A 14116-nucleotide genomic window follows, 5' to 3' on the forward strand; every position below is an offset into this window, starting at 1 on the left:
TCACACACACTCAGCTTCCGACCAGTTTCCATGGGAGTCACTGCTGCTTTGCAATTTTCCATCTCAAAGCGTTTGAGCAATTCCCTGCAATATTTCTCCTGTGAAATAAAGATATTGCTCTTTCCGTGCTTCAACCAATCCCAAGAAAGTAGTGAAGTATGCCTAAGTCAGTCATCTTGAACTGCTCCATGAGAAATCTCTTGACCTGAGCAATCTTCTTCGTATGATCCCCAGTAATGATGAGGTCATCCACATATAGAATCAATACCAACCGTAAATCCCCCTCTGTGTCGAGATACAGATTCGCCTCTAATGGACTCCGCTGAAGCCCGATCTTCTGAAAGAAAACATCTATCTGCGGGTACCAAGCTCTAGGGGCTTGTTTCAGCCCATATAAGGCCTTCTTAACTTTGTAGACTTTTGATGGGGATCCTGGAATCTGAAATCCTAGTGGCTGTGCCATATATACCTCCTCTTCCAGGTTACCATTCAAAAATGCAAACTTGACGTCCATCTGAAAAATAGGCCAACTGTGATGAGCCAAGGCAATGACTGTCCAAATAGTCACCATCCTAGCTATGGGGGCAAAGGTCTTGTCGAAGTCAAGTCCTTCTGACTGTGCATAGCCTTTCACCGCCAATCTTGCTTTGTAATTGTCCAAGCTCCCATCTGACTTGAACTTAAGCTTGTACACCCATTTAGTCCCGATGACCTTCCGCTTGGTTAGTTTGGGCACTAAATCCCAAGTGTCATTTTTCAAAATGGCATCCATCTTTGCCTGCATGGCTTCCTGCCATTCTGGAATATCCTTCGCCTCTTGAAAGAACGGGGCTCCGCAAGCTGACCAACCAAAGCGTAGTTCATGGAGGGAATGATTGGCCACACACTGGCCAAGATCTATGGATCGGTGCTAGAGAGAGAGATCAGCAGTCACACAGAGGGACGGGGGCAACGAGCACTAGGGCAGGTAGGATTCAGGAGGCAGCACTCTACTCTGGACCACATTTTTACTCTAAGGCCTATCATTGAGGAGGCGAGGTCCAGACATCAGAAAGTCTACACATGCTTTGTAGACTTTCGAAAGGCCTTCGACACTGTTCCAAGATCCCACATGATCAGGAGACTACAGGAGATGCAGATCCTAGAGATACTGATTTGGGGTGTGATGAGCTTATATAGGCAGGGCCCGTGCCCCAGGCGGCCTATCGGAGTGGGTCGAGAACACCATTGGGGTGAAGCAGGGCTGCCCTCTCTCACCGACTCTTTTTGGACTCTACATTGATGAGATCACATCTTTCATAGATCGCATAGGTGGTGAGGGTTCATCACTAGGGGATCTCCTCATACATATATTGTTATATGCTGATGATATAATCCTCGTATCCTCTTCCGCAAAGGGACTACAGAGAGATCTGGAGGCCTTAGAGGTGTTTTGCAGAGAGAGAGATCTGATGGTCAACCTTGGGAAAACTAAGGTTATGATCTTCAACACCTCACGAGCAGTGACTAACTGACTCGCTTTCACCCATCATGGTAAACCAATGGAGATAGTGCAGTCATACACATATCTGGGAGCAGTCTTCACAGGACCCATCTTCACGATGAAACATGGAGCCCAGGCACGACTCATACGAGGTCATAGTGCTTTGGCTAGACTAGAGCGGCAATGTTTCCAGGCGCACTTCTAGGATCCACCAACGAAGGGCTTTTTGACACACTAGTGCGACCGACTGTCATGTATGCAACACCTTTCTAGGGGTGCAATCTTCCGAGGACAGATTGAAGGAGCTTCGAGTGGCTACAGGTGACGATGGGATCCCCCATGATCCAATGTAAGCCCTCAGTTCCACATGATATAGTACAGGCAGAGTTCGCCATGACAACTCTCCAAGTTGATGCCATCTTTCAAACAGTGACTTTCATCCACAGGGTGTGGGACTTACCCCATTGGAGACTTCCGAGATTGGCCCTAGAGTCATCAAGACGACTCGCAGAGAGCGGGGCAGACACATGGTATGCACGCATATCTACATGGCTTGCCAGGCACAATATCCAGATGGATAGGCTTCCCCCTTTCAGTACAGCATGGATGCACCTCCTGAATTGATCCCGCAAGATGAGATCAACCGTATTATACGGTTAGACCTCCTCCAGCTTCACACATCCCGGACTTGGGGGGAGGACCAGGAACTCCCCACCAAGACCCAGTTCTATCGCGACCACTTCCTGTGAGTATCAGAGGAGGGATTCATTATTAGACCCCAGTATCTCGAGAATAGAGGAGTATCTCATGCACTAAGGATTGCCATTGGTCAGATGCGGGTTTCATCCCATCAGCTGAGGATTGAGGCAAGGAGAGCAGCACGTATACCTAGAGAGCAGTGGATCTGCACACTGTACGTTGGGGGCGGTTGAGACAGAGGAGCATTTCCTTTGTGTTTGCCCAGCCTACTATGAGATTCGAGGACGCTACCACTGTCTCTACCTAGAGGGAAATGGCTTCGGTCCTTTGTCACGACTGATCCATTTCCATGACCAGGTCTGTATCGGACTCTATCTGATGGAGATGCAGCGACACAGGGAGGCGCTCCTGCGACAAATCAGAGAGCAGCAGGGGTTACTCAGACCACTACAGGACATAGAGGGTGATCGGGCACAGCGGCACGTCACAGACTTCTATACGAGTCCAAAGAGCGAGGAGACCGCGCCCCCCGCCACAGCTTGAGACAATGAGACAAACGCAGATACAAGATATTTTCACAGCCCACTAGAGAGCCATCACTGTACCAGGCTTCGGTTTCATCCCAGCGCTTGGATAGATTGATTGATATGATATGATTATGATTATGTTTATGATTATGATTCTGTTAGCATAGATTAGTACTCAGCAAGGGTCCTAGCGTACCCTTTGCTTCACTCCACTGAGGCTTGTATGAGTTCACTTTTCTTTGCACTTTGTCCCATAGGCCCGTGAGGTCTCCCGTGGACGTTAATATATCTTTCTTTCTTTCTTTCTTTCTCCCTCTGCGTGCTTGCCTGTGTAAGGCTATAAGTGCAGGTGATGGAGAATAAGGGAGGAATGGAGCCCCTTTTATAGGAGGGCATGGAGCCCTGAAAACTGACCGACCAGGCCAGTCTGCTGCAGCTGACTGGACCGACCTAGTCAGGGCCCTTTTTGGGGCTGAATCTGGGCCGACCAGACCTGGTTAGTCTGGCCTATACATAGGCCTCCTCTGGTGGCCTTTTGGTGCTGCTGGCTCGTCCTGGTACTGCTCCATGTGCCCCCGTACCATGCTGGCGCAATCCTCTTTCTGGCGCAGTCCTCCATGCAGCTAGGTAGCCTTAGCCCCTTTCCGCCTACAGTCTGCTGCCCCCTTGTCCCCTCAAAACAGGGGCTCATAGGTGGGGCAGTCACTTTTCTAACAGCCTCTACGAAACGACCTTCCAACAACTAAGGAGACCCAGCTCCATGGCTTTCTAAAGCTAAGCCAGTCTCGCCCAACGACCAGCGCATTTTCTGGTCAATTCACCGGCTTCTTGGAGAGTTCCCACGGCAGCTCCTTCAACATAGGACGGCTCTACAACCGGGCAAACGTCTACACCTCCAAATCTCCAAACTACAGCGGCTCTCTCCAAACTATAGGCAAGCACTCACGGCATCTCCAAGCACCTCTACAATGAGACGGCTCCTCGCACTGACGTTGTCCACAGGAAATCCAAGGCCACCGACAGAATTTGAGAAGATTCCGTCAGCATCTTCTCAGATTCTAACCATATCAACTAGGTCTTATCCTCTAGACACGTGGCATCCATCCCACTGCGACACATGGCACCACCATTCAATTGACACGTGGCACCTTATCTTGCCACGTGACAGATAAGCCACCCTGGGTCAAGATAACCCGGGTATGGTCAGGTGAGGATAGGGTTGATTAAGTTAACCTCGGGTCAGATTAACCCCTGGTTGGGTCACCACAGTTAGGTTTCATCAAGATTCTGACGCGTGGTAGCCAATTGCCATGTCATCTTAACTGCCACCTCAACAAGACTAGTCACCTACCACCTCAACTGCCCAGTCAGCAGTACCAACTAGGCACTGGTACCTCCTGCCAGGTATACTATTCACACTACATGTGAACCCACTTGCCACATCAGCACACTGCTCCACACGCACAGTCACAGCATGTGACCCCCTGAGTGCCACATCATCACTGAGCACATTTTCACCCTTTTTTGCCCCTCCACCTAGATCAAGTCGTATCTCTTGATCTAGACATAATTTAAGGGCGCTCCAAAAAGGAAAATCGCTCGATTTTTCGTGCTCTACGTGCTCATCACATCACGCGCACATTTCGGCGCAAGTAACACTCACTTTTGAGCCTCATCGACAAATCCACTTCCTTCACGCACATCAGTCTCTACATCGACGTATCTGACCCAACACCTAAAACGAACAAAGAAAAGGAATTATTTGCTGCTCTTTCATCGATCGACGGATGGTCTAGATCTAGATCAAAGTAGACTAGATTGCCATAGTGGGGACGATTGGAATTTCTCCAAGTTGCCAATATATGCCATGCCCAAAATTCCCGACTAGTTCCTACTCAGAGTCATTCCCTACACTCACATGCGGTTTCACATCATAACATTACCTGAAACTTGACGTTCATCTGTTCAGTGAGAAGACTTCAGAATGTTCAGACATATTGATCGACAGATCAGTAGACAGATAGCACATGATTTGACATTCCAACCGATGAAGATTCCAAGGACGAGGAAATGCATCCACCACCATGTCAAACATTCAGTGCAACTACTATCATAAGTTTGGACACTATGAAAGAGATTGCCGCAAGAAGCAGTACGACCAAGGCGGTCAATCCAATAGCAATCGAGGAAATTTCCGCGAAAGAGGGAATCATTGTGGTGGATATTCTAGTCACAGTCATTATGCAAATGAACATGAGAATATGTTCCTTGCAAACGAGGGAATGCAAAAGACTGAAACAGTGTAACTAGACACTGATTGCAATTCAAAAGAGGATTTCAGCTATCAAGTCGACCAAGCAAATCAGGATCCTTGGTACATCGACAGCGGTGCATCATCTCATATGACAAAGCATCAAGAATGGTTCACAGAGATGAAACCATTAGAAGGTCAGAAGAATGTCATCTACATAGCAGATAATACACCGAATCTAGTTCAAGGGACGGGCATTGTCCCTATGAACAAGTTCACTAGTACGAAAGGATTGGTGAAAGATGTAGTCTATGTTCCTAAGCTCAGCAAGAACCTCTTGTCAGTAGGTCAAATGACAGAACACAACTACCGAGTCATCTTCGACAGAGATTAATGCACTATCAAAGACAAATCCAGAGGATTTCAGCTAGTAGGAAGAGCAGTCAAGGAAGGATGCTTGTTCACAATACTAGCCACAGTACCAGATTTGCATGCCATGTCAGCTCAACTGCAACAAATGTCACTATCCGCAAAATGGCACATGAGATATGGACATGTTAATTTCAAAAGCTTGATAGAGCTCAGGAATCAGAAAATGGCAATTAGGATTCCTAAGCTACAGTTTCTTGGAAAAGTTTGCGAAGCATGATGCTTCTGCAAACAAAAGCGAACCAACTTTGGTAGAAGTACCTCTCGAGCACAAGGTATTCTTGATTTGATTCATACAAATGTATGGGGTTATGCCCAGACCCACAGCATCAATGGTTCACTTTACTACTTGACTTTCATCGATGACTACAGCAGATATTGTTGGGTCTACTTTCTAAAAGAGAAATCTGAAGTGTTTTCCAAATTTCAAGAATTCAAAGCCATGGTAGAAAACCAAACATGCTGAAAGATCAAAGTCATGAGATCATATAGAGGAGGTGAATACATCTTCAGTATTCATGAACTTTTGCAAAAGTCACGGCATTCAAAGACAATTCACTTGTGCAGATACTCCTCAGCAGAATACAAGAGCTGAAAGGAAGAATGGTATTTTAGCAAATAGTGCTAGAGTAGTGCTCAGTGAGAAGCATCTTCCGAATCAGTATTAGGAAGAAGCAATAGCCACTGCAAACTACTTGCTTAATCGGCTTCCAACCGAACCTATCCAGGGTATAATACCTTATGAAGCATTCACTTGACACAAGCCACGCATTGGGCATCTCTGCATATCTGGTTGTATAGCATATGCCCACATACATGATGGTTATCGCAGAAAATTGAATGCGAAGTCATGCAAATGCATCATGGTTGGCTATAGTGAAGAAAGCAAAGCATCCAAGTTGTATGATCCCATCAACCGCAAGGTCGTTATCTCTAGAGATGTAATCTTTGATGAGGAATCAGAATGGAAAACCTCAAATACACAGGAGATAGACACATCAGTTACTCACTCACATACAGAAAAGGTTGTGAAGAAGAGGAACAATTGCTAGAACCATCCCAAGAAGAGCCACAACAACTTAGACGGTCTGCTAGGAAAAGCCGACCACCAGCCAGATTGACATATGCTCAAAAAGGCAAAGCAATTCAGGTAGAAACTACCAATTATGCTCTTATGACTACCATCATGGCTACAGAAGAGCCAGTGTACTTCGAAGACGCAATTGACAAGCCAGAATGGCAAACTGCTATGAATGAAGAAATGGAAGCTTTGTACAAAAATAATACTTAGGAATCATGCAACTTTCCACCAGAAAAGAAGGCCATAGCAAACAAATGGGTCTACAAAGTGAAGTACAATCCAGATGGAAGCATTGAAAGATACAAAGTCAGACTAGTTGCAAAAGGATTTGCACAGCAATATGATCAGGATTATGATAAGACTTATTCTCCAGTAGCAAAGATGAATTCCATACGGTTCTTGATGTCACTAGCGACACTCAACAGATGGAATGTGTACCAGCTCGATGTCAAGAATGCTTTTCTCAATGGTTACCTAGACGAGAAAGTCTACATGCAACAACCAATAGGTTATGTTGAACCAGGGAAAGAGAATCGGGTTTGCCATCTCAAGAAAAGTCTCTACGGCTTAAAGAAAGCACCCAGAAGTTGATACAACAAAATCGACAAGTATTTTGCTGATCTGGGATACATGAAGTCCAATGCAGATCATAGTCTCTACTACAAAGTTCAAGGGGAAGACATTGCTATTGCACTTTTATACGTAAATGATCTGATTGTGACCATAAGCAAGGATAGGTTTATCAAGAAATTGAAACAAGGCTTATCTGCAAAGTTCGACATGAAAGATCTTGGACTTATGCACTATTGTCTTGGAATTGGGTTCTGGAGAGATTCAGACAACACCTTCATGAGTCATCTGAAATATGTTGACAGTCTCCTCAAGAAGTTTCATATGGCAGATTACAAGATTGCAGCCACTCCCATTGAACAGAGTTTGAAGCTTACAAAAGATACAAAAAAGCCTACAGTCAATGACAGGTACTACAGGCAGCTCATCGGATCTCTTATATATCTGACTATCACACAGCCAGATATTTGTTATGCAGTAAGTTCATTGGCACAGTTTATGATGAATCCAAAGCAATCTCACTGGAATGCAGCCAAAAGAGTCTTGAGATGCATTAGAGGTACAAGACAGTTTAGGATAGAATACAAAGAAAGTCATCCAAGGTTGCATGGATATTGTGACAATGACAATGCCGGAGATCATGAGACCACGAGATCGACACAGGGATATGCATTTTTCCTTGGTCAAGCTGCTATATCATGATTGTCAAACAAACAGCCAACTGTTTCTTTGTCTTCGACTGAAGCATAATATAGAGCACTCACTACGGGTGCATGTGAGACTATATGGCTCAGAAGACTATTGTCTGAAATAGACTACTTTGATGAATCAAAGCCAACAATAATATACTATGATAATCAATCGGCTCAAGCATTGGCCAAGAATCCAATATATCACTCCAAGACAAAGAGTGTATCACTCAAGCATTGGCCAAGAATCCAGTATATCACTCCAGGACAAAGCGCATTGATGTCAGAGAGCACTTCATAAGAGAAAGGATGTTACTTGGTGACATCACACTGCAGCATTGTGATAGCAAAGATAATGTTGCAGACATCTTTACCAAACCACTCGGTAAAAAGCTTTTCGAGAAACACCGACAAGCTCTTGGTTTGATGCAGAGGAAGGACATTCCCATTAAAGGGGCGTGATGGAATGTAATGCTCAGTCCTTCTTCAATTTCCCAGAATTATTATCTTGAGGGAAGGCCTACTTCATGATGTTAAACTTGAGGGAAGGTGTTGAGAGACCAAGCTCAACATCATGTGATTACATGTGCATAGCACTAACACATATAGAGTGCTATAAAGGAAAGGGTTAGATGCCCTAACCCTAACCCTAAATGGGTTGTATATATTCTACATTTCCAACTAAATCTAGTGTACAGTTAGTCATTTGTGGTGTGCTCTCTAGTTGTGCCCTCTATCCTCATCTCCACTCTTCTCCTCTCCCCTCTTCATATTTTGTCATCACGAGTTCTGTAACCTCCCCCCCCCCCCCCCCAAAAAAGAGGATCTTTTCCCATCACACCTTCTAACAAACGTTTGTACAACTGATGACCAATCTGTGCGACAGCCAACTGGTAGAGACCTACTTTATGCCCAACCCAGTCTGCCCTACCAAATGTCCGACTAATATTGCCCTTAATGTCTAAAAGGAGTCCACCCCATTGCCGGCTTGCCCATATGCAGGGGCTACTGCAGCCCAATCTGCCCCTCTAACAGGACTTGCATTGGCTGCTGTCTAACTCTAAAAAGCGCCCATGTGTGGATGAAAGGATGGCCAAATGGCTGACCCAAGCAGGACAGATCTGCCCACGAGGCTGGGTCGAATTATGTGCTGCCTATATGGCACCCAATGTGCTGCCCATGTAGCAGCCTCTCTCTTTCCCTCACCCCTACGACAGATGTCACTCCCCCACACCTCTTCATTTAGGGGCTTACATATGGGGAGTTGACTAGACTTTCCCAACACCACCACTCAACAAGACAATGTAAGCCACGGCCCACTTCTCAAAGAATGTGTGCTCCAATAGTAAAGGGTAATGTACCTTTGTAAGACTAGAATATGTCCAATCATACAAATTTAGAATTTCTGTTGTTCTAATTGAGAAGAATTTTAGCTGTTGGGGCTTTTGCACCCGCGTAAGATAATCGATGTAGTTGAACAGCTGATCACCACTTGGACGAAAATCCAAAGAATTTGCATGTTCGCTAAGGTGAGAGAAAAATATACCTTTGTAACACTAGATTATGTCCAATCATACAAATTTAGATTTTTTGTTATTCTAATTGAGAAGAATTTTAATTATTGGGGCTTTTGCATCCGCGTAAGATAAATTGATGTAGTTGAACAGTTGATCACCACTTGGACAAAAATTCGAAGAATTTGCATGTCCGCTGAGGTGATAGAAAAATATACCTTTGTAAGACTACAATATGTCCAATCATACAAATTTAGATTTTTTGTTGTTCTAATTGAGAAGAATTTTGTCAAGGGTAATGTTTATATTGTACACAGATACAAGGATTCTTTGACAAAACAATGGAGAAGCCCCTTGGAAGAGCACTCAGACACATGTCAAAGACATCCTTCAAGTATGATCCATAACAGTATTTGCAACTCAAGCCTTTCACGTTCTGCACTCTGATGACAAAGTACATGGTATCTGGAATCTGATCCAAGCTCCATTTAAGCCATGTTGGGTAATTGGTCCATGTTGTCACCATCGTAATGGTAGCAACCATTTTGCTGAATATTTTTGTAGACTTCCATGTTGATCCTTGCCTAGAGAGATATTCTAGTGACTTATCCGCATGGATTCCCTCCACCAAGGTTCTGTCCAAAAACTCTGATCAAAAACTCTGATCCTACAACTGGACGACTCTGAGCCCTTAGTCTTCCAAGGTAGTTGTTGTACTCTCCACCACCTGTAGCTCTCTTATCTCCAAACATAAAAGTCTTTGACTGAGTCAAAGCTAAAGTCCACAACACGAACTCTTGCAGTCATCAAGTAGTACACGTTGCATGCCTCTACATTGAAGGCTTCCACAACACGAACTTTGCAGTCATCAAGTAGTACACATTGCATTCCTCTACATTGAGGCCTTCCCCTCTGGCCATCTGCTGGGCCTTCACCCTTCGTCCCAGTTGAGAGTCTAGGATATCCAAATAATCTAAAGCACACTACTAAAATGATCAATACAAAATGAGAATACATATCTTGGGTACGCCAGGCACCTCTTCAGAGTGCCATCTTGATTTTCACTTCTCTATGACTTTGAAGCCCTTTTGGCTCTGATACCAAAGCCAGATAAACCTAATGCTAGTCTCCACAGAAGAATAATGGAATAATGGACGTTTAGGACCTCGCAACTACCTCTAACCTCTCATCAAATGTGCACGAGATAAACTTAGATCTGGAGAATACAGCAGATAGACGCCCTACTTCCCTCGAACTTAAGGTTTGAGTGGGATGATGCAATTGTGACACCAAGAACCCCCTTTTATATGTGGGAAAAGCAGTTTGTCCCCTACCCAAATGACCCGACTGGAGAGTCAACCAGGCTGACCACCATAACTGCTGAACCGGTTGGCCCTAGATCCAGCCCTTCCAGCCACCAGAGGAGGGCCCTTAGCAGGCGTCCCTAGCCAGTCCATGTGTTGTCCTTAATAAGAAAGCTTACACACCCCTAACATGGGGATGCCAAATGAACAGTCCAAAAGAGCCCTTAATAAGAAGGCATACACACCCCTAACATGGGTATGTGCATTCTGCATGTAGCCTATATCTACAGAAACATTGTATCCATTCATTTGGATAAAGCCAATGAGGTAAATTTGATTGAAACAATTCTGCATCTTGGAACGATGCTTCCGCTTAGCCGTTAGAAACGTGCCACACAAGGAATCTGACCATTGCACCTGAAGCGTGGAACAATTTCATCGCTCGTCTACGAAGCATTTTACGTTCCATTATAATAAAACTGTGTTACGTTTCCTTAGAAACCGACCTGTATACTAGCATCGATCTTTCCAAGGCTTGGCCTCACGTTGATAACGCTTCCCACGTCCACTCCTCTGACTCGTACCGGGGTACCAACGGTGATGCCAGAAGCCAGCGGAAACTCAATCACCGCCTTATATTTTCGAGGCTCTGATCGTAGCTGAGATCCTTTCTGCCACATAAAGTTAGCTGCCATGAACAAAGGACCTGCAACTAGCAACAGGCCAATACTACCCTCCACGAAATTGCTTCCCCCAATTCCCAAGTCATCAAAAACGTGCATCAGTTGCCTCTGGAACCGTTGCAACGGCCAAGGCTTTTTCTTGGAGGTGGAATAGACAGCTCCATCTGCACGCTCCATATTGCCACTGCAGGCCCGAAGTGGCAGATGACTCGTTACTGAATTGAACTTGTCATTCCGCAGGCCGACAGCATCACGGTGACGCAACCCGTGGCAGCGATTTCCGAGCAAGCAGGAGAGCTTTCCAGGAAAAACTTCGATGCGATGCTTGAAAACGGAAGATGTTGGAGCGGCTGAATGTGTGAGCTTGCCATTTTTCGAAGCTGAGGCAAGACCGCAATTATGAAAAGCAGCTTCCGTGATGCTCATTGCGAGAAATCCAGCTCTGAGATGTTCAACAGAATGCGAATCTCGATGACATTCTCGGCGGCGTGCTTTGGCAACTTAGTTCCTGTCCAATATAACCCTGTTTCGCTCGAATTCTCTTCCAATCTGGTGCTCGTGGTATCATGTTTTCGCTGTTCTAGAATTTGTGAGCTGAATTGTCCGTCGAAATTCGGCAGCACGATTCCGGCTAATGCTGGGAGGAAATTGGGGGGCCTCGGAGCCGGTTGCCGACTTTCCGACCGACCCGGCGACCAAAGGCGAGGGAGATGGCGCACACATGGCGAGCAATGATTGGACGCACTTGGCACGATTGGTAGTGCTAGCGCCGGCCAACTAGTTGTCCCGGTCAATTGCGAGTTCTGTTAGAATCTACCCGATCACTGATTACCATCCATTATGGACCATCCTTGATTCGACACTCCAGACAAACACTCCGAGGTCTCAAAAATGGCATATATGTTACAACAATTCCTAACAAGGTCTTAACTTTTCCCTCTAGTGAGTAGACCGCCCATGGACTAGGAAATAGAATTGAATGACCGTCGGGTATGGTGCTAATTTATGTCACCAACTTGTGATTAGTGTATTGCTTGGAGAAGATGGAATGGGCCATGTAGTGCGGTTGGCCATGGAGTGGGCGGCCTTCGTGGGTTGGACACAAATCTTTTGTGTCATTGTTCATGCCCATCCCTCCTATTGGGCTAACTAGGATGGCAGCCCTTCACACCACCTTGTGGAGGATGGCACAACCCATCGGGCTATTCTACACCAATTCAAGGATGGATCAACTTCAAGAAGGGGAGCATGCTAACCCCAGGAGATAGAGAGGAGAAAAGGCTAGGATGAGGATGGAATTCCACCTTGGAACATGGTCCAAGAGCTTGTAACATGAGAAATAGAGAGAGTGGTAAGAAGTAGGGTTTGCCCTCCCTTCAAGCTGAGCCAGTAGTAGCAGAGGAGATTCGAGGTCATTTTTTAAAGTATTTAGGTCAAGCTCTTGGACTTTCTTATGAAACTCTAGGTCTGATATGATGACTAAGAATCCCTAGGCAGTTAAGGAAAGGGTAGGTAAATGTGTATCACCAAAGACATCAAATCAATATCCATAACACTACATACATGTGCATTTGTTTTAGTTTAATGATTTATTTATAATTTTTTGTTTTAAAGCATTTGCCATACTAACTAGTAGAGGATACCTCTATGAAGTTTGTCAGCTTTGTGTGTGTGTTTACGAGACATATGCAAACAGATCTCTACATTGTTGAACTTTAATTCAACTTATTCATTCGATACAAAGCATCACTTTGTATAATAAATACAATGCTTCAAATTGTCATGCGGTATTTCAATCAAATGGTAAATTTGTTTTCTAATGCAATCTTTACTGAAATCTAGATATATTTAATCATCAGTATACTCATCGAACTTTGTGAAATTTCTCATATTAATTGAAGGAGAGTTACTAACCTGCCACCATCCAACATAACACTTTGTTAGAACAATATATGTTAGGCTGGGGAGGAAGGTTTAGAATGCATCTCCCCAATTGTTATCCATGTCATAGTTAAGCATAAGAAACATATCCATTGAATCATGAGCCCGTGGCTGCAGAGTTGTGGATTCCTTGAAACTGACAAAATCATCCGGCATCCAACATTGTGTGGGAAAAGATTATGTATTCTTGGCTCCTTTAGTTCCATTACCTTTGTTTTCCTCGTCTCCTCAACGTTCCCTCTGCTTTGCTATGATACTATTATGGAGCTGACATTTAAGAGTTGTGGATTCCTTGAAACTGACAAAATCATCCGGCATCCAACATTGTGTGGGAAAAGATTATGTATTCTTGGCTCCTTTAGTTCCATTACCTTTGTTTTCCTCGTCTCCTCAACGTTCCCTCTGCTTTGCTATGATACTATTATGGAGCTGATGTTTAATGCTCTTCCATTTGCGGCTGCAAGGTTTTCCACTTCTTCTTCAACGTTTCCTTATGCTTGCACTACTTTTATTTGTTGCCAGCAACTTGGTTTTGTGGAACGTTCCTCAGTATAGGTAAAACTTAGTTCAAAGTTTGAAGTGTTTCATTGCAGGAGGATGTTTATGAGCAAATCCTTATGAGCCCCTTGCCCTCATGCTATTGTTATATATGTGATAATCTTCCCATTTCATGGTGCTATTAGAACGTAAATTCCCATTTTGACAGTTTATCATCCTTTCCTCCTGCTATTTCAGAGTATTGGTGGTATGTGCTTACGGTTTACTAGAATATTCATGTTGAAATGTAGTTATAGGCCACAATTTGCATGTACAATGTTCTTTAACATTTATATTTTTAAAACTGTGCATTGAAGTCATGTCCACATTAATTGTTCTAATTTGAAATAAAGATTTTAGAGTTAATGTGAAGAATACATTTAGGAATATCTACTATAGATCTTAAAC

At 44.4% G+C, this 14116-nt stretch overlaps 1 protein-coding gene across 1 annotated transcript in view; it reads right to left on the bottom strand.

Moving 5' to 3' along the window:
* Positions 1-11882, bottom strand: part of LOC147897205 (protein TRIGALACTOSYLDIACYLGLYCEROL 2, chloroplastic-like) — a 99674-nt gene extending 87792 nt beyond the window's left edge. The window contains exon 1 of the mRNA XM_087381635.1: positions 11054-11882. Coding sequence (XP_087237761.1) covers positions 11054-11656 — 603 coding nt within the window. The 5' untranslated portion in view covers positions 11657-11882. The remainder of the gene's footprint in view (positions 1-11053) is intronic.
* Between the last annotated feature and the right edge of the window lie 2234 nt (positions 11883-14116).

The sequence above is a fragment of the Dipteris shenzhenensis genome, chromosome 11, assembly GCF_047967505.1.
Source record: "Dipteris shenzhenensis isolate YYH24624 ecotype China chromosome 11, Dip_SZ_1.0, whole genome shotgun sequence".
NCBI lineage: Eukaryota > Viridiplantae > Streptophyta > Polypodiopsida > Gleicheniales > Dipteridaceae > Dipteris > Dipteris shenzhenensis.